At 62.7% G+C, this 20,222-nt stretch overlaps 1 protein-coding gene across 2 annotated transcripts in view; it reads left to right on the top strand.

Moving 5' to 3' along the window:
• The window catches only part of TAFA5 (TAFA chemokine like family member 5), a 177,216-nt gene that overhangs the window by 133,551 nt on the left and 23,443 nt on the right, over positions 1-20,222 (top strand). For both annotated transcript variants that reach the window (XM_086404315.1, XM_086404316.1), the window contains exon 3: positions 16,012-16,139. In XM_086404315.1, the coding sequence (XP_086260441.1) occupies positions 16,012-16,139 (128 nt within the window). The remainder of the gene's footprint in view (positions 1-16,011; positions 16,140-20,222) is intronic.

A 20,222-nucleotide genomic window follows, 5' to 3' on the forward strand; every position in this document is an offset into this window, starting at 1 on the left:
CGGGCACGACTGAGCGGCCAGACAGTAACCACAGGATCATGGTGGTGCTGCCCCGCTGGCCCAGGATCCCCCACACCTTGGGGCCCCCGTCTTACAGGAGCCACGTGTGGCCTGGGAGGGCAGGCAGGTTCTGGGCCGAGCCTGGAAAGAGCCTCTCGGCTTCCTAAGGTCCTCTGGCCGGGCCACTGCCTCCGTGCAGGAGCCTGGGAAGTGCGTTCTTGCTATATATGCAGGGAAAGGAGGAAATGGGTTTGGGGACCTTCATCCCAAGCAAGTTGACCTTGCAGCCATGCATCTCACAGTGATGCCCTCAGATTGGGTGGGGGCGTGGATGAACTCTGAGCCTTGGGAAGCCCAAGAAGAGTGTGGGGGCGATGGAGCCCCCTTGGGGGAGAACCTGGCCCCTTTGCTCTGGTGCTGCTGGGGCCATGGGGCTGGGCCATCCTCTCGGGCCCTGAGATGCCATCCTGGGGGCCCTGGTCCAAGGCCCAGCGCCTGCTCGCCCTGCACCCACCAGCACCAGCTGCCCGGCACCAGCTCGGGGTGTGCAGGTGCCCTGTCTGTGGTGTCCTCTGATGGGCCGACCGGTGCCTGGTACCCTGGGGGCAGGAAAGGCGTTGTCCACCTGCTGAGGAGAGGAGGTTGCCTTGCCTGGAGTCTTATCTGAACCCGGAAACTTCCGGTGCCTCCTGCTGACTCTCCTGGCAACGGGGACCCCAGGCATAGAAGGCTGACCTTGTGCCCACCCTGTGGCCACAGCCAGCAACTGGTCCTGCCTCTGAACACCAAGGGCGGCTGCTGGTCGGGGCAGCGATGGAGGAGACCAGCAGAAGCCAGGCACGTTCCTGGAAGCTTGGAAATGAGATGCAGTTCAGCCCTGGAGCCTCCACTCCCGGAGCCGCAGCGGCCAGGCCCAGCCACGCTTGGTGATGGAAGGATGTGGAATGTTCTGGAAACAGCAGTGCTCCCAGAGCAGCTCCTCCTCCCCCACCCTCTACGGGTTCTTTCCAGAACCTTCTCTGAACCAGGAGCTGTGCAGGGCCTGCGGCAGGGGCCAGAGCAGGCCAGCCCCACTCTCATGGAGCCCCTCGTGGGGCGCAGACTCCCCAAATCCACACTCGGATTTGTGTGTCACTGGCCTCTTGCAGGGTCAGGGTTCCCAAGGAAGGCCCTGGGGCCTGTGGTCAGTGGAGGGGGCAGGAGAGGCCTCCCTTGGGGGAAGGTCAGGCCTGAGAGGTGCAGCGGGGAGCACCCACGCACGGTGGGGGTGGGGGACAGGCTGCAGGCGGGCAGCCATGGCACGTGGCCCGGGGGTCTTGGTCCCACAGTCAGAGGGGGTCTCCAGCATGGCCCACGGGATGAAAGCCTGACTCACGGAAAAGATGCTGGAGACGAGTGTCACGACACAGAAATAACAAAGAAAAGAAGAAATAGGACAAAAGTCAGGTGTAGGCTCATGCAGTCGGACGTCCCAGGTTGGAGGGCTGGAAGGGGCAGAGGGTGCCCCCCGAGTGGCAGAGGTCGGCTCTGAACCGCTGGGTCCGGCCCCAGCTCTCTGCTGCCCCCGCGGGGCCTGGGGTTGACTGCCTGGGACCTCGGTGCCCCCTTGTCAGCAGGGAGGGTGGCTCTGTCCCCAGGAGCCACGGGGGCTGCAGGAAGGCAGGACAGAGCCCGCTGGCCTTGGCCGGCCTCACGCCAGCCTCGCCTCTGCAGCAGGATCTGACGGTGTTTGCCCCAGAAGGAGCGGCGGTCCGGCCCCAGGCGGGGAATGGGAGTCCGTTTCCGAGGCTTCGGTCCCACCCGCTCCGTTCCCCGGACCCTGACCCCGGCAGAGGCAGACTACAAATAACGCCCAGTTGGCAGCTCCGTGGCCGGGCCGGGAGCCATTCATACTGCTGCCCAGGTGGCCGTCACTGGTTGCTGGACTCTTGGATTCTTGGCTCAGATCAAGGAAGAAAGGCAGGGACAGGACTTCGTTTCCAGCCCCCCGCTGCCAACGCCGCCTTCTGCGGCCCTGGGCGCGTCACCCCTTTCAGCCGTGGGCTCCCCGAGGCAGCCAGAACGGCCCTGTGCCGAGTGAGGCGGGGCGGCCCTGGACAGTGCAGGAGAGCCCGGAACAGGGGCCCCGGGCCGGAGGGGGACACAGCGGCCGCGGGCCGGAGGCTTTTCCAAACTGCCGTGAGACCACGGGCCTCACCCTGCCGCAGCCCCAGGAGCGCGATGCGTGGGGACCCCCAGACCCCCGGCCCGCGCCAGCCCCACCTCCCAGGGCGGGGCACCGGGCTCATTTCAGTGAGCCCCCCGGGGCTTCTAGGAGGCTCCAGCCCCGTGAACCCAGAGCCTTTGATTCCAGCATCTCCTGTGGGCATTTCACTCCCTGGGCCTTTTCTTCGCCCCCCTCACCGCGGGTAGCTGGCAGGGCCTCACCGTTACCACGGCGCAGCCTCCCGGCTTGGGGGATTTCAGCAAGATTAGGAATGCCAGGCAGGGCCCTGTGCGTGGACCGAAACTGAGCTCAAAGTTAGGGGGGGACCTGGGGACGCAGATCAAAGTGGTAACCAAGGGAACCGCTTCCAGACGTCCAGGCTGAGCCTGCCCCGTTTCGGAGCTTCTCCGACCGTGAGGGGCTCAAACCATAGAGTGGATAAACAGACGTCAGGAGAGGCTTCCTTCCCGTTCCTTAAATCGAAGTTTGTAAATCTTAACACAGGTGAGGTGCTTCTGGTAGAGACGCCTTTCCCAGATTCTGAGATAAAGCGCTCGTGTGGAGCTGTTGGATTTAGTTGGAAGCAGTCTATCCTTTTGCCAACTCGATCGATCCTGGTGTGGTGTCTGAACACAGCGTCTCCCCAATGATCCAACACCCACACCCTCCAGTTCAGGGGCTCCGTGCTGAGTTCACGTGACCCTGGATTCCAGCAGCCTGCACGTGGCTCAGTCCATTTCCTGGGGCCAGGGGGCCTTGTGCTGGTCACTCCTAAGTGTGGGATGTGGAACTTGAATGTGGGACATGGCCTGCCCTGGCTGCCTTGCTCTGTGCCCCAGGAAGGGTGTCTGTAGTGGGTTGGATTCAACACAGAGATGCACTGAAGTTCTAATCCATGGGCCTGTGACTGTGGCCTTGGGTGGCCATGTAATCAGAGGTGACCGGCTAAGACGGGGTCATCAAGGGGGTCTCTGCTCCAGTGCCTGGGTCCTCATGGGAAGAGGAGAGGCCACGTGAAGACAGAGGCCCCAGGGGCGGGCCGCATGCAGATGGAGGCAGGGACTGCAGGGCTGCAAGCCGCCTCCGGGCCTCCGTCTCCCCAGCCCTGCTTTCCCCAGGCCTCACAGCCTCTCTTCCTGCGGGGACAGGGAGAGGGGCTCTGAGCCCATCAGGAAGGAGAGGCCTGAGCTGCTGGAGGACGGGGAGCGCCGTCTGGAGGAAATACTTGAAGAGCCGCTGGAACCTCCAGTTCATGGGTAGAAACTCGCTGGTTCCCTGTTTACAATTGTTGTTCAGTCGCTCGGTCGTGTCCGACTCTTGCGACCCGATGGACGGCAGAACGCCAGGGCTCCCTGTCCTTCACCATCTCCTGGAGTTTTCTCAGACTCACGTCCATGGAGTTGATGATGCCATCCAACCATCTCATCCTCTGTCTTTCCCAGTATCAGGGTCTCTTCCAATGAGTCAGTCTTCACATCAGGGGGCAGAGAGCCCGGGCAGAGTCTTCGGTGCCCACGGACCGTCCCCGGCTCCTTATGTCACTGCCAAGTGGACCTCAGGAGAGGAGGGGAGGCAGGAAGTCTGGGACGCTGTGTGCTGGCCACATGTCTGCTGCGCAGGAGCCAGAGGCAGGCGGGGTGGGGTTGATTCAGCTAGTGATGTCACTTCCTCCCCCGCTTCCCTCTGAAGCTTGCTCTGGGGGGCAGGAGGACAGGGGGTCCCTGAGCACCTGGTTATTTGGCCTTTCTCAGTAGGCATGACCAGGCCTCTCACCACTGGGCAAAGGAAAGCAAGTTCAAGAGTTTCATGGTGCTGCACACACTAAAGATTAGATGGACGGATGGGAGAGTGGATGGGTCAATAAATGAATGGATGGGTGGATGGGAGGGTGGGTGGGTTGATAAGTGGATGGATAGATGGATAGGTAGATGGGTGGAGGGTGGATGGATGAAAGGAGAGCTGAATGGGCAGAGTGGTTTTCTAGATATTTCATGGGCCTTATCGTCCATGAAAGGTGATAGGTCTGAGTCCTAGTGGGGGCCTGGATTCCCTGAAAGCAGCGGGCATTCTCAGCCTTGGTGTCTGCCGCCACGTCCAGCATCTCTCCTGCAGAGGCCGGACCTCTCCCCTGGACCGCAGCCTCATCACTTTCTGGAGACGGGCCCCCAGCACAGCCCCCAGCCCTGTGGGTGCCCGGCTGCCCCGGGTGGCCGCCCTAAATGAGGGCGTGTCCAGCTCTGCGCACACGGAGGTGTGATGTCCCCACGCAGCCAGGGACTGACCCCTCCGCCTGCTGCCCTCCAGGAGCCCCGAGGCCTCCCGGAGCCGGGGTGGATGCTCTCCCGGTCACGAGTTAAACTGGAAACCTGGCTGCCTCTCCTGTCTGCTCTCCCAAGGCGCTTCTGTCGGTTCATGGGAATTTGCCCAAGAAAGATTTTTTTTCTTCCCCCTCCACATACGTTTCTTGATCCTAATGAGATAATGAAGCAGGTAGCTCGCGACAACTGTGGTTTTTCTCTCTCAATCTAATTTGATTACCCAAATCTGGAGAGTTTGCCACGGGCGGGGGCTGGTGTCCAGTCTTCCAGGGGACTTCTCTGACCTTGCACTCCAGTGAGGACAGCTCCCAGGCAGCTAATGAGTCATGCTAATCAGAGACTCGTCTTGAAAATTAATCCATTCTACTGTAACTATTTAAAGAAAAAATAATTATCAAGAATGTGCTCGCTAAATTACACTGTCTAGAAGTTGTCGAAAGAAAATTTTTGTCTAATTTTAAAACATAATCTGGGTTTTGCAGATTTTTCTTTGCCGGGTGATTGAAAGATTCCGCCTGAGTGACTGGGAGGAGGACTCGCCTCTTCTCGAATCCCCAGGTCTCGGGTGTGGCGTGTGCCAGCCTGGTGCGGCCCACAACCTCGGCCTCTGTCGCAGACCCCACCGTAGGGCGGAGCGTGGCCTTGGGGCCTCTGGACCCCAGGCGTATCCGGGGACAGTGGGTCTCCCTGCCTGTCTGTCTGTTCTGAGTGCAGGCCCGAGTGCTCGAGCTGGGTGTGCCTTGCAGGTGGGCTGAGCATAGCCTGAGCCAGCGACCGTGGCCCCCTTGGCCTGGGCGGGTAGAGGCTGACAGGCCACCGGAGCTCAGGGGTCCCAGCAGCTGAGCTGTGCCCACTCCCACCCCTCTTGCATCTCTGATGGCTAGTCTCGGTACTGGGGGAGGACAGGGCCCTCCAGTCTGGCCCGGCAGTACTCGGGACACCTGAGAAGGCTCCAGGAAGCTGCCGCCAGCCTTTGCCGCAAAGGAAGAGGAATCACAGACGGTTCATGCTCTGGGCTGGCTCACTGACATCTGTCTGTCCCACGTGACCGAGGGGACCAGAGCAGGTCAGGGAGCCTGGAGCCAGACCCGGGGGCAGCCTTTCAAGGAGGAGGTAGGCTGCTCCTGAGAAGTCCCTGAGTCCTGGCCCCCCTGGACAGGACGGGCACAGAGACCACCCTAGACCGCAGAGAGGCCCCAGCTGGCTCGCAGAAGTCGGGCAGGGTCAGAGAAGGTTCCGGAAGGCTGGGACAGGGAGGGCTGTTTGTCCCGGAGACCTTTTCCTGTGGACTCAGGACGGCCGCCTCCATCCCCTGGAGCCCTCAGGGACCCCTCTGTGCCCCGCAGCACAGGGGCCTTTAAACCACCACGCAGACCCGTGCTGTCCAGTAAAGACGTGCGGTCAGTGGCCACGTGTGGCCGCGTCAGCTCTTTCCACGTCCCCGCCAGGGCGCTCTCCGTTCGTCCCGTCTCCTCACGACGTTTCCAACAGAACTCAAAACACTTCCCCTGCAGGATCCACAGACAGTCCACCCCGTGTCCCTCCATCCTCGGGCCAAGGTCCAGCGGCCACCAGGTGGGCCCCAGAGCTGGGGGCTGGAGCAGGAGTCTGCGGGGTTGGCCCGGCGGGGGGAAGGGTTCTCTGTCCAGAGCTCCGTCCCTCGGGTCCCCCCAAGGGGCCCTGGGCCAGGACTGCAGGGTCTCGGGTCCCTTTGGGTTCTGTGCCCCTTCTCCCACCCCCTTGCACGGCCCGGACCCCCAGACCCAGCCCTCCCCCGCCTGCATCAGGATGCCCGCCGCGCGCCCAGCGGGGACGTCTGGGCCCACAGAACACGCTGGAGCCAGGTGGTGGCGATGCCTTCACGGTCCCCCCTTCCCGGCTGTCAGCCGTAATCAACGTGGCAAAGGCCCAGAGCCTATTTTGGGACCGTTGGCGGCAATCTCACATACCCGTTCCTCACAAGAGGAGTCAGCGCAGCCTGACGCTGGGGGCGGCGGAGGGGGTGAAGTCAGCCCTCTAAACTGCGGTGGCTGTGAGCTCAGCCCGCCCGCGATTGCAGACCCGGCAGCCGCCTGCTGCGTGCTCTGATTGTCAGAGACCTAGCGGAGCCCTGGAGCACTCAGAAGCTCCTGAATACGAGTGTGGACGTGCGTCTGCGTGGACGCCGGAAACCCTCGTGGGAGCGGCAGGTGGCCTCAGACCCTGGTGGTCAGCCTGGGAAGCGGCTCCTGTCCTCCGGCCGCTGACCCAGGTCCAGCCGGCCCCAGGCTGGAGCAGCCCCGCGCCGGCACCTGGGTCTGTGGAGAGCCGCCTGGAGGCCCCGGGGTGGGATGCCCCCGGGGTGAGATGCCTGCGGGTGGGATGCCCCCGGGGTGGGAGGCCCGCGGGTGGGATGCCCCCGGGGTGGGAGGCCCGCGGGTGGGAGGCCCCCGGGGTGGGAGGCCCGCGGGTGGGAGGCCCCCGGGGTGGGAGGCCCCCGGGGTGGGATGCCCGCGGGGTGGGATGCCCGCCGGTGAGATGCCGCTGGTTTCCTTGTGTGTCCAGTGCGGTGGGACCCCGTCCGTCCCCTGCCCTCCGGATGCTTCTGGGGACAGAGAGCGGGGGACAAGCCACCACCCCAGCCCTGCAGCCCCGGGTGCTGCGGGGAGGGTGCTCACACACAGGCCTCCAGGATCGCCCGTGACCCCCGCCCCGCCTGCAGAGCCCCGGAGCCCAGGCCCGGGCTGACCCAGCGAGGAGCAGGGGCCCCCATTTCTGCCCACAGCTCTGCGGTCAGGTGGGCGCTGAGAGGGTACGCCTCTGTGGGGAGACTGACTCAGGCCCAAGGCCATCGTAAAGCTGCCCCTGACCCCCTGCTGCAATGGCCACAGACCCACCTGCCAGACGCGACTCGGTGCCGGCTCCCCCAGGGACAGGGGACCGAGGACACGGAGAGGCCTGCAGCCTGACCAGTCATACTTGGGACGTCCTAGAGGGTCATCTGCGGCACGGTCAGGGTCTCATCCACCCTCCGGGCAGCCTGGCCGCACGCATCCAGCACCATGGAGACGCTCAGACCCTCGATCCCGTCGTCCCCTTCTCAGGAGTGCGTCCTGAGAAAAGAATTCCAAACGAGGTGGACATTGTCCACGAGAGAGCTGAGCTGCTCTCTCGGGAATGACATGGTGGATGGCGGGGGCCTGAGCTGGTCTTGGCCAGTGCCTCCACAGAGCAGGACCGTGGGCCAGCAGAGCCGGGGGCAGGGGAAGGCTGGGGCAGGCAGCTGCGTGGGGCCCTTAATCGTGCCTGGGGGCGGGGGTGCCCGGTGGGGGCTGGGGGTCCTCGCTGTGGCTGGGCTGCCCCTGAGGGCACGGGGCGCTGGCACAGACGGCCAGGGCCCTGTGCCCCCACCCTCCTGCCAGCCGCAGAGCCACTGCCCGCCCACAGCACTCAGCTGGCCGCTGTCTTTGCTGTCCTAGCCCGTGATAATCCTAAGAGCATGGACTGTGGTGGGGCAGGGGGCGGGGGGGGTATCTTGGCCAGCTCATTCCAATTGGCTCTTACGTCAGCTCCATCCTTGCAGCAGCCCCCCGACCCCCACCCTGTGGGCCCCTTCATCCCATGGACAGTGAGGAAACAGAGGCCCTGAACCCTCTGGGCGGGTCACGTTCCTCCTGCCGGCCGGCTGGGGGAGCCGGGTCCTGGCCTCGGCCATGTGGAGTCAGAGTCGGGGCTGCAGTCAGGCTGAGCAGACTCCAGTCCCCGCCTCGCCCCTCCAGCAGTTCTGTGACCCTGGCACAGTTCTGGACCTCTCCTTCTGCGCCCCCGTGAGTGATGAGAGGATCGGTCACATCGCCTCCTCATGAGTGACAGCCAGCCATCCATCTACCCACAAGGAAGCCTGTGTGTCCCTGGGAGGAGCGGCAAGCCGGCCCACTGTCAGCGGAGCCTGCGAGCCCCGTAGCTCTGTCCGGAGCCCCCAGGAGCCCCCTGCCAGGTGGGCTCACCGGGTGTGCCTGGGCTTTGGCGTTTCAAACAGGAGTTTCTGGAACACAGAAGCTGCTTCCTAGTGTGTGACGGCACAGTGGATCTCTCCCAGAAGCGTGCAGGTCCCAGCAGGTGTTACGGTTGCTGGAGTTTTCCTGAGCCCAGGGCCACCCATCTCCGGGGGGATGCAGGGAGACCAGAGCCCGCCAGGAAGCCCAGCTGGGTAGGCTCGTCTCCCCAGGCTGGGCAGGGCCTCCCTGGGCGGGCCCCCAGCCCCCTCCTCGAAGTCCTCCTACCCAGGAGGGCTGGCCTTAGAGTGGCCTGGCAGGGAACACCCTTGAACAGCGCCCCCCAACCCCAGGCGCCTTCTGACCTCCAGCCCCGCTGGGCTTTCCTGCCCCAGCTGGTGACCACTCCCAGGAGGGGCCCTCACGTGCTGCCCTGAGGAGCAGAAAGATGGGGCCTTCTGGGGACCCTCCAGACATTCCTGCAGCAGAAGCATCTCGATTCCATCCTCAGGGCCTGTGCCAGCCCCTCGTGTGGTGGACTCTTCTGGAAACCTATGCACATCTCAGTTGTGCCCGACCCCCGTGGGGGTGTGTGTGTGTGTGTATGTAGTTAGTGTCTCTCTGCTCGTGTTAAATGCCAGCCGCCGCTTCCCCCATGTGTGCGTGTGGCCTGAGCCCTCCGTCACCAGCGAGGCCGGGGGGACTCTGGGGCCAGGGACGTCGCTGCCAGATGCAGCCTCCCCACCTTGGACGGGCACAGTCCCTTTATGACTGCATCTGAGAGATGGCCGGAGATTTCTGGAATCCCACTGGTTTTGTTCTGGGTGATTCATTTTTCCGAGCTGTTGAGTAAAGTAAGCAGATTCATGTGTTAATGGAAATGAAGAAACAGTTTATTCCAAAGGGAGCCATGCAATTTACGAGCAGCAAAGGGCGCGGGCGTTGAGCGGAGTAGCGCGGGCTCTGTGATCCCGGGCCAATTAGTGCCATGCGTCCCCGTCCATCTGTCCAGACTCCGGAGGGCAGCACGCTCGTCGCCACAGTTGCTGTCCAAGCACGCATGCCAGCCACCAGCCCCGGGTGTCTTCAAGGTCATCCTGCGTGTCCATGTCCTCGGTTTTGCGGAAGTGGGCGGGGGGACCGGCAGAGGCGTCTGGAAGGGGTGCGTTTCTGACCTTCCCCGTCCTTGGAGCTTGTGTGTGCTGGGAGCAGAAAGGGGTCCCAGAATCGCACAAGTCCTGGTGGGGAGGGGCAGGGGCCCCACATCCACGCAGCTCATCCCTGCGAGAGAGCTTCAGGTGTCACACAGGGGCACATCTGTGCACACCACATACGCACACACGCATATACACAAACACACCCACGAGGTCAACAGTTGCACACAGCCTCTGTAGGAGGCTCTCATGGCTGGTGAGCTGCTTGGTCTGAGGTCCAATCAGACCCTCCACACATCCTCAGGACCCTGGTCTGGAGGATTAGAGCAATCAAAGTTGTGCTTGGCCCAGTCGAGGAGTGTGCTGGGGAAAGTGCAGTGTCCTCTTTGAGCAGAGTGAGTCCAGGCTTAGGCCCTGCAGCTTCTGCCTCAGTCCCGGCCCCTCCTGCCTTTTTCCTGCCTCCTGCAGGCTGCCTTTTTTGCTGAGATGGAAAATTCCAGAGTGGTGGCCCTGGAGGGTGGACAGTGAGGGCAAGCACTCAGGAACTGTCTGCAGATAAGACAAAGGCTCAGTCTCCCGGGCCTTCCCAGGAGAGACGCTGCTGGTCTCTGCTGGTTGAGCCCAACTCTGGGTCTTCTGCAGGTTCCTGAGAAGCGGCACGTGTGAAGCCCCACGAGCTTTTTAGGGTGTAACGCGCTCAGGCAGTGCCCCATCTCTCACTGGCTGGCCGTGGATCCGAGTGAATTTGGCCCCAAATTTCTCTGACCCCAGGTGGCTGATATTCAGAGTGGGGCTCCAGGGGTGGGAGGGTGTGTCTGTCTCTTAAGGAGGAAGGAGCTGGCGCCCCCAGCAGGCCCCGAGGCAGGTGCGCTGTGTCCCTGTGGCACCTGTTCTGAGGGTCCCCGCTTGGGTTCTGCATGGGCCTGTGCTGCCCTGTCCCTTGAATCTGCGGCACTCTGTCTTCTCTAGGAGGTGTCCCCAAGCCCCTCTGCGGCCCCCGTCACCCTGCGGCTCCTGGGGTCTGTCTTTGATGCCAGGCACGGTTTGCCCCCACAGTTTTGGCAATTGGCCCTTCAGCTGATTGCCCGGGACCTGCCTGAGCCAGTCCCTGATGTGTTCACGACCTGCACCCAGCGGACCCCTGCTCCTCAGCCCCTGGGACACCCGGGCCCTGCCCTGCTCCCCACCAGGCTCCAGGCCCCTCCCTGCCCCAGACGCTGGTCCTCTGTGCCCCACGAGGCGTGTCTTGTCCTTCACGAGCACCTGGGCTGCAGGGGTGGCTTCCTTCTGGGGAGACGGTGGCCGGGATTGAGGCTCTGGGCCTGGAATTACCCTGGTGTTCTCACAGAGGGGCACTCGGAGAGGAGGAACCAGCCTCTGCCTGCCCCCGCATGGCTGCAGGAGGGAAGAGTGGCTCTGCAGCCTGCATTCTCACACCACCCTGTGGACATGAGTACGTGTGCAGAAGTGCTTGTGTGTGCAAATGTGTGTGTGTGCAAGCGTGTGCAGACGTGCGTGCATGTGCAGACTACTGCGAAAACGTGAGACACGTATGTACAAGCATGTGCAGACTGCATGTGCAAGTGTTGCCTGTGAAGGCGTGTGTGTGTGTGTAGATGTGTACTCACGTGCAAATGTGTGTGGTGTGTGCAAACGTGTGCAAGTGCGTGCACAAGTGCATGTGGATGTGCAACTGTGCATGCAGATGTGTGCTGTGCAAGCGTGTGTAGATGTGTATTGCAAGTGTGTGCAGACTGCATGTGCTGGGTTGCACGTGTGTTCACAGATGTGTGTGCTCACGTGCAAGCATTTATGTGTTGTATGCAAACATGTGCGAATGTGTGTGTGTGTGCATGCAGATGTGTGTGAGTGCAAGTATACATGGAGTAGCGTGTGTTGTGTGCAAATGTGTGCATATGCAAATGTGTGCATATGTGCAAATGTGTGAGTGTGAGGCAGAAGGAGAGGAGTGTGACCAGGCTGGGTCCCTGGGTGCAGCGCCCGTCATAGGCTCCGGTTGGCAGAGCTGGTCCATCTTGGGCCCCAAGGCCCGGCGTGGATGGACCCGCCCTCCCCTGTGCCTCGGACAGGCACTGGATATGCGGCCACAGGAGACCCACTCCCCGGGCCTGCAGAGGCCGAGGGCCCCGGGTCGTGACACCGGAACAGGCTGGACTGCGGTCCCCAGCTGTCGTCCACGTCACTCTGCTCACTGGACCCCCTCCACCCCAGGGAACACCCTCCCCAGCTGAGAGCTGCCATGACGTCAGGACCAGAGATGAGGTGGTGACGTGTGGGCATGAAAGGCCCCTTTGTCCCTGGAACACGGTGGCCCAGCCCTGTGCCGCCGACTGCCCCCACAGGAAGTGGGCTGGGGCTGGCTGAGCCGAGCTCCCAAGGCCAACAGAAGGCCTTGTGTGGTTGCTACTGGCCATCCAGCACCCTCAGCAGGGCCGGTGCCCACACACCAGGCCACCTCTCTGGGTGGAAGCAGGGCAGTGGTCAGGGAGTCGGTGTGTCTGTCTGTCCTGCAGACACATCCGCGTGCCTGCTCCCTGCCAGGCAGCCCTCACAGCGGTCCCACGTGTGTGGTGATGAGTGTGTGCTCAAGCATCCGTGAGTGTGAGTGCATGCTGGGTTGCTTCAGTCGTGTCCGACTCTGCAGTGCTATGGACTGTAGCCCGCCAGGCTCCTCTGTCCATGGGACTCTCCAGACAAGAAGACTGGAGTGGGTTGCTTGCCCTCCCCAGGGGACCTTCCCCACACAGGGATTGAACCTGCGTCTCTTGCGTCTCCTGCCTTGGCAGGCGGGTTCTTTACCACCAGCGCCGCCTGGGAAGCTCCACATTCATGTACACGTGTGTGCAGGTCAGTGTATGTAGCTGTGCACACATGAGCCGTTTCCCACATATAGGCGTGTGCGTGTGCTTTGGGTGTTTCCACGTGTGAGTGTGCTCCATCTAGGGCCTCCGCATCCTTATGCATGTTTCCACATGTGCATGTGTGTGTGTGAACATGTGTGTGCAGGCTCTGTGCCTGCAGCATGGGCAGGACCTCTGTCCCTCCCCCTACCTTATCCCTCACCCCTCAAGCTTTCCTCCCTCTCCCTGACCTTCAAATGTCCTGTCACATTTTGGGGCTCCCCCATGACTGTTGGGGCTGTGTGCCCCCATCTCCCGGAGGGGATGGAGGCTTGGAGTAAGCAGCCCTCACGTGAAGCTTCAGGGAAGATGAATGGGGCTCGTGGCCTTGACCAAGGGCCTGGAGCCGTGCCCACTGCAGCCTGGGGGCGGGCTCCAGGGGACTAGTGGGCATCCCAACCCTTGGCTGTGGGGAGGTTGGCTCCGTCTCCCCAGCATCTGTCCACCATCTCTGGCACCATGGTCAGCGGCCGAGAGTGGCTTCTGTCCTCACTCAACTGTGAAGGACGTGTGTTTGGGGTGTGGTCTGGCCCAGCCCTGGGCCGGGTACTCCACCTACAGCTTCTCCTCTGTCCCCACAGTCACTGAGCTTCCCGGGGAGGACAGAGCCTATGGTGGGTTGAGGGGGGCACCCCGGGCTCAAGGTCCTGGCTGGCACAGCAGGGCAGATTGAATCCATCCATCCCCACTCCGTCATCTGGTCCTGCAACCAGCCAGGGCAGCGTCGACATCAGAAGGAGGACTCTGACATTGCCCCCTGGTCTGGGATGACCACTTTCTGGATGGCTGTGGCCTCTCCTAGCAGGGCCTCACCCCAGCCTCCTTGCCTCCTGGTCTGCATGTCCCTCTTGCAGCGAAGAGCAGGCCTGTTGCCTGAGAAGGCCAAGTTCCTGCTCTGGTCCCTGGGCCGCCAGGGGCTGGGTCCCCGCCCCCCCGATGGAGGTCTCTGAGCCGGGCACAGTGGCCTGACAGCATCTCCCTGGGCGTAGCCCCGGGACACAGAGGGGAGCACAGATTCAGACTTTTCTAACCACACGTGAGCCTCTTCTCACCCCGCGTGTCCTGGTTGATCCCAGAGAAACCCTCCCTTCTTTCTTTAATTCGTCTTGATCTTCTCTATGCTGTGCACACAGGATTTCCAGGGATTGGCAGGGTGTGTGTTTCAGTCTCGCTGCTCCATGGGTTTAAGGTTTGTGCTTGTTGCAATGACAAGGTTTTTGTGAATCTTTTACTGCCACCAAAGTGGTGCACTGGGGACTTCCACCGGAATAAAGTGCAGACAAGGAGAGGAGGCCCGAGGGGGGCGTGCTGGGGGCGCAGCCGTCTCTGCCTAGTGCAGACGAGGAGAGGAGGCCCAAGCGGGGCGTGCTGGGGGCGCAGCCGTCTCTGCCTGCCAGCCCTGGGGGCTCCGAGGGACACGAGGCAGTGGGCGGCCTTTGTCGTTCATCTTGGAGCCGTGTCTGGGGCATCCCCCTCACCCTTCGGGGGAGCAGAGCCCATCTCTTCCTCCGCAGGAGCTGCCACTCAGCTGGACTGGTTTTCCGCTCTGACTTCAGCTGCATGAGCGGCTTTTCTGAGCCGTGGGGTCTCCCAGGCTGTCTGCTCAGGCTCAGGCTGCAGCGACAACTGGAGGCCGTGGGGCTTGAGCAGCAGAAACTCCATTTCTTGCAGCTCCGGAGATGGGAGGCTGTGGTGCAGGTGCTGCTGACGGGCTCCTGGCGGCACCCCCTCCTCACTGTGTCCACGCAGGGGAGGCTGGTCTTGCTGAGGTCACTTCTCTTAAGGGCACTGATTCCGTGGGGGGAGGCCCCACCCTTGTGACCTTGTTTAACCTCAGTTAAACAGGATCTCTAAAGATCCCGTCTCCAAGCCCAGCCACCCTGGGGTCATCCTGTGACTTTGGTGGGTCACGGTTCTGTCCATAGCTCGGCCTAGAACGGAGCTGGTCTCAGGCTGACTGACCGGTGACCATGGATAGTGAGATGCCTGGGGTGGGGCCGTGGGGCAGCACACACCACAGGGCCCTCTGCTGTGCCTGCAGCGGGCATCACTAATCGGTCCCAGGACACTCTCCCCTGTGTTCAGGCAGCTCCTGCTTATCTGTCAGAATTGACACCAAGGGGTCACCTGGGATGCCGTCCTTGTCTGTCTTCCAGATCACCTCCCAGGGCACCCATTGTTAAGACTCACCAAGTCCTGCTCCCCTGCAGGGGCCCCGAGGCCCAGGCCCCCATGGGGTGAGGCTCCCGGGTCCCCTGTCGCTTTGCAGGGACAGTCGCTGCCTGCGTGGCTGTCGCTTTGCAGGGACAGCCGCTGCCTGCGTGGCTGGTGCTGTGCTTGCTGTCCTCTGTGAAAAGAGAAGCGCCAGGAGGCTGCAAAGGTTGCTGAGAATTTCGAGGCGTAGGAAGAACAGCGTGGGCCCCGTGGGCTGCGCCCCGCCCGGGTCTGCAGCCACCACAGCGATCACCTCTGGAAGGACATGGGTCACTTGGTCCTAATTCAGAAACGACCCGCGGTTCCCAGGTTCCTTTAACGACATGTCCGTTAATATGATCCGTGTTCTTTCCATCACATAACCCCTCCTTCCAGGGTTTCCATCAGTGAGGGGTCCCCAGCCCCCCGACTACAGCCACAGAGCGGTGGTGGGTTTCGTCCTCTGGGGGCTCACCACCCCGGGATGGCCTCTGGGGGCTCACCGCCCCGGGACGGCCTCTGGGGGCTCACCGCCCCGGGACATATTCTGAGGGTTCCCCGCCCCGGGACGGCCTCTGGGGGCTCACCACCCCGGGACATATTCTGAGGGTTCCCCGCCCCGGGACGGCCTCTGGGGGCTCACCGCCCCAGGACATATTCTGAGGGTTCCCCGCCCCGGGACGGCCTCTGGGGGCTCACCGCCCCGGGACATATTCTGGGGGTTCACCACCCCAGGATGGCCTCTGGGGGGTCCCCTTTGTGGATGAGGCTCTGGGAGTGCTGTGGTCACTGTTAGATCTGCCAGACTTCCCCGCCCGCCCCCTGCCCACCTCCTTCCAGCCTGACCCAGCACCTGGATTCTGACCTGCGGATGGGTGGCTCCCAAGACATGTGAGGGGGTTCTGACCAGGCAGGCTTTCCTGCTCTCACATGGGTTCCAGACACAGGAGAGAACGATGTTGTCCCTTCCAGGAAGGCGCCTTGGCTGCTCCTTGACACTGTCCCCAAGGCCCTCCGTCCCTGCTGACCGAGTAATCAGTGACAGAGCTGCCCACAGACAGCAAGCAGGTGGCTGGGAGCCCAGGGCAGGGGCGGCGCCCGGCGGGGCTCCCCGACTGGCCCCAGGGGCTGCCCACCCAGCCTTCCCGTCCCTGAGGCCAGGGCTGGGTGCTGGGCAGCATGGGATCCGCCCCACCCCCGGCCGGCGCTGACCTCTGTCCTCTGTCCTCTGTCCTCTGTCCACAGCGCGGATCATCAGGACAAAGCAGTGGTGTGACATGCTCCCGTGTCTGGAGGGGGAGGGCTGCGACTTGCTGATCAACCGGTCAGGCTGGACGTGCACACAGCCCGGCGGGCGGATAAAGACCACCACGGTATGTACGCAGCCCCCCGGCTGTCCTGGGGTCCAGGGGCCTGAGCAGGCGGGGCTGGGGGTTGACCCCACACCGGCGACGGCGAGAAGCCGGGCCCCGGCTTCCTGATGCAAGAGGCTGCTGGCTCTGTGGCCGGATGGGTCTGTCCCCTGGCTGCTCAGAGCATCGCGGGGTCACTGAGTGCCCATCGGCCCAAGGGGCCACACAGAGCACCTCCAGGCCGCTCAGCTCACACAGCTCGTTGTGTGGGGGGGCTCTCATTTCTGGGCGATGTCCTCCCAGCCCCAGGCTGCAGGAAAGGTTCGAACCCACAGAGGGGCTTCAGACCCCACCTCTGGGCAGAGGGCCTTTAAGAGGAAAGAATGGGGGTGGGGCGTGGTCTGATGCAGGCGCCCCAGGCAGGCATCTAGAGCAGAGGCTCTGAGAACCCCGGGGGGCCCCGGGTCCCTCCTGGATCCACCAAGAGGAGCACTGGGTCCCCTGCTCACCTCCGTGGGCTGGGAGGCGAGAACAGCAGAGCAGTCCCAGGGATGTTTTCTCTGAGATTCCTTTTCCAAAGGAGCATTCCCCCGGCACAGGGGGACAGTGAAGGCCAGAGGAGCTGGGGACGCCTGGCCGTGACCTCTGGGGGCCGCTCTGGGGCTCCGCAGGCCTGGCACGCTCACTGCTGGCTCCACAGGCCAATTATCACGCCTCATCCAGGCCCATCCTCCTGAGGTTTCCGTAGGAAGCTGAGGGCTGGCATGGGCTCCAGGCTACGACGCCCACCTCGATGGCGGGGAGCGTTAGGTCAGGGAGCGGGAACTCGTGGAAGCACCTGGGAGCTCTCTGCTGGCACCCCCAGGCAGAGAAGCGGGGGCCACGGCCCCTGGGAGTTAGGCCAGAGGAAAACCCGCTCCTCCCGCTCTCGCAGCCTCCATGTGCGGGCGCAGGTGGGCTCTCTCAGCAGCACCGTCAGGAGGCCAGTGTGGCCCAGCTGCTCTGCAGGGAGCTGTGGGTCCATGCCCCGTGGTCGGCCAGAGGTCAGCTCTGAGCTTGAGTGGGGCACCTTCCAAGGTCGGCGCAGGCCCGACCTAAAGCTGACGCAGGCCCCCCGCTGCCCCATGGATGCCTCGGCAGCCTCTTGTGATTGTGGGGGTTCGGGCCTGGGGGCCCTGCCAGCAGCCTCCCCCTCGCAGGCCTGGGTGGCAGGGGTCTTGAGCAGGGCGGCCCCTCAAGGGTGTCAGAGCTGGGCTGCAGCGAGCATCCCCGGATCTCCAGTTGGAGCTGCAGCCATGCGCTTGTCTGATATCAGCCGCCCTTGTTTCTCTGTGTTTAGCATGGAGGCAGGGCCTGTCTCCATACCCGTGAGGTGTGCCAGGCTCCCCAGCCCCTTTCCTGAACCTGCCTCGCCGCTCCGGCAGCGGAATGGGCTCTGAGCTGGGGCTGCCGCCTCCCCCAGAGTCCAGGAGGCGGGTAACCTTTCCAAGGGCCCCATCTGTGTGCTGTGCCCTTTTTTGGGATGGATCCTTGGCGACAAGCAGACTGCCACCCCCGGGGTCACCATCCCCAGATCCATGAGGCCTGGGGGTCCCTGTGTGGGCTCCCTGGGGCCTGGGCCAGCCCTGGTGCAGGTGATGCTGTGTTAGGGGTTTTGAATGAACCCCCAGAGGAGGGGCGGCTCGGGCAGGGCTCCAGAGGCCCTGGGTGCCTCGGCGGACTGCCGCTGGGTCAGGCCTGCCCTCCAGGCTGGTGCAGGCAGCACCTGTCTGTGTCATCATGGTGAATTGGGGTGCCCCTCTCATCAAGCCCCCAGCCCCTCCAGGCGCCCTGCCATGCGGGGGTTCTGAGGCTGGCCCCTCCTCGCTGGCACAGCCCGAATCCTTGATTTACTCCAAGGCCTCTGCTGAGAAGGTGCAGACGCGCGTTCCTTTCCATCCCCCAGACCTCCGGGCTCAGAACCATCATCTCAGTTTTACAGCCGTGAAAACTGCAACTGGGAGAGACAGAGATGCCGACGGCCAGGGGTCGGCGGGCCGTGGAGCTGAGGCTTGAATCTGCCGGGTCTGCGGAATTCAGACGCAGCCCTGGCTTGGCAGGAGCCCCGCGTGCCTCCTGGGGCTCCTGTAGCCCCCCTCCCTGGGGGGTGTCTGGTGCTAGAGCCCGTGAAGCCCGCGGTCCAGGCGGGTGGACCCGGCACGCATGGGGCAGGTCGGGGGAGGCATGCACGCACCGGGACCCTCGACTTCCTGGGGCGGCCCCCCACTCAGAGGCACGGCCGAGGGGCAGGTGTGTGCGGTGACACTGACCTCCCACCCACGTGCTGGCCCTGAGCGTCACGGCCCCGCCCAAGAAGTGGGCCCCGGGTCCTCACCCTGGCAGGTGGCACCGAGCGACTGGGCAATGGCCCTAGGGGACCGACAGGCTCCGTCGTCTTCCCAATGTCTGCAGAGGTGACCCCGGCCTGCAGAGACCTGTTTTCCAAGCTTGCTTAAATGCTTACCTGAGCTCTTGACCCAAAGTGAAAAGTGAAAGTCGCTCAGTCACATCCGACTCTTTGCAACCCCATGGACTATACAGTCCGTGGAATTCTCCAGGACAGAATACTAGAGTGGGTAGCCTTTCCCTTCCTCCATGGGATGTTCCCAACGCAGGGATCGAGCCCAGATCTCCCGCATTGCGGGTAGATTCTTTACCAGCAGAGCCACAGCGGAAGCCCAAGAATACTAGAGTGGGTAGCCTATGCCTTCTCGAGCAGATCTTCCCATCCCAGGAATTGAACCCAGGTCTCCCACATTACAGGCGGATTCTTTACCAACTGAGCTATAAGGGAAGCTGCAAGCTCTTGACCCAAACATCTTATAATTGGGGCACATAATCTTCGTCTAGGATTGAATTGCAGGCCTCTTACAGCTGGCAAATTAGCACCGTGGAGTTTCACATTTTACCATAAATTGGTTTTCCGTGGTGGGGGCTGGGGGGCGGGAATCTAGGAGACCTCGGGATTGCTTGGCCACAAGATGGCTAATTCCACCCCAGTGGCCAGGTCCTCAGCCCAGCACCCTGCAGCCAGGCTTTGTCCACAGGTGGCCACGCCCCCCCGCCCCCACCTGGTCACGCCCCAGCTCCTTCTCCACATGGCCGTGGCTGCTCCCTTCTCAGTGTCCCCAGCAAACCATGAGCGAGCCAAGGGCAGGCATGAGCCTTGGGGGTCTCACCATCCCCATCCCCCACTTAGGTCTTACGTAGATGCTTGTGATCAATTGATTAATTGATTAGCAGAACCCAGGCCCTGGGTGCATGCCGATGCCTGCATTTCCTGGATCACCGCTTTGCAAAGTGCAGGTCATCACCCCATTAGTGGGTTGTGAAATTAATTTAGTGGCTCACGATCAGCATTAAAAGAAGGAGGAAGAAATAGAATAAAAATGTTCGGGTGCATCCCCGTCTTGAGGGTGACAGCTACTTGGTGACATGCACACGGGCCCCTGGGTGAGGCTATGCGGGTACTAGGGCCAGTTGCCATGACGACTTGAGGACCCGGCATCCTGGGGGTACGCGGGGTGGGGGGAACCTGGCTTCTGGGGCCCCCATGATCCCTGTTTCAGGGGCTCCCTTAGCGATCTGTCTCTGCTCTGTGACGTTGGTCGACACGGGGCAAGGTGAACATCGCAGGCCCTCCCCAAGGTCACAAGCAGCATCCTCTCCTTGGCAACCAAACAGCCGCTGACAGCAGCTGACTGGGCAGGCGGAAGGGGCGGGCAGAGGCTGGGGCCGGTGGGTGTGAGCACCGCCCCCACTCCTGGCTTCTGTGCAGACGTGAGTGGCTGAGGCAGCGCCTGGGTGTTGGTGGCACCCAGGGCGATGTGACCCACGCTCCGTCCACCACGTTCGGTGTCTCTGTGTTGAAGATGCGCCTTGGTAGCTGCTGTAACGAGCGCCTCCTAGACCAGGACAGGCCAGCTGGTTGAACTCGTCTCTCAAATCAGCAATTAAGCTCAGTGTTTTAATCCTGTGCTGCATGGACGCCATGCTCTAGAGGGTGAGGGGAATTCTTGGCGGGAGCGGGGGGCTCTGTACAGTCTGCTCAGGACCTTGGATTTC

Source organism: Bos grunniens, chromosome 5 (genome assembly GCF_055505025.1).
Source record: "Bos grunniens cultivar Pamir isolate PY7600 chromosome 5, Bosgru_T2T1.0, whole genome shotgun sequence".
Taxonomy (NCBI): Eukaryota; Metazoa; Chordata; class Mammalia; order Artiodactyla; family Bovidae; genus Bos; species Bos grunniens.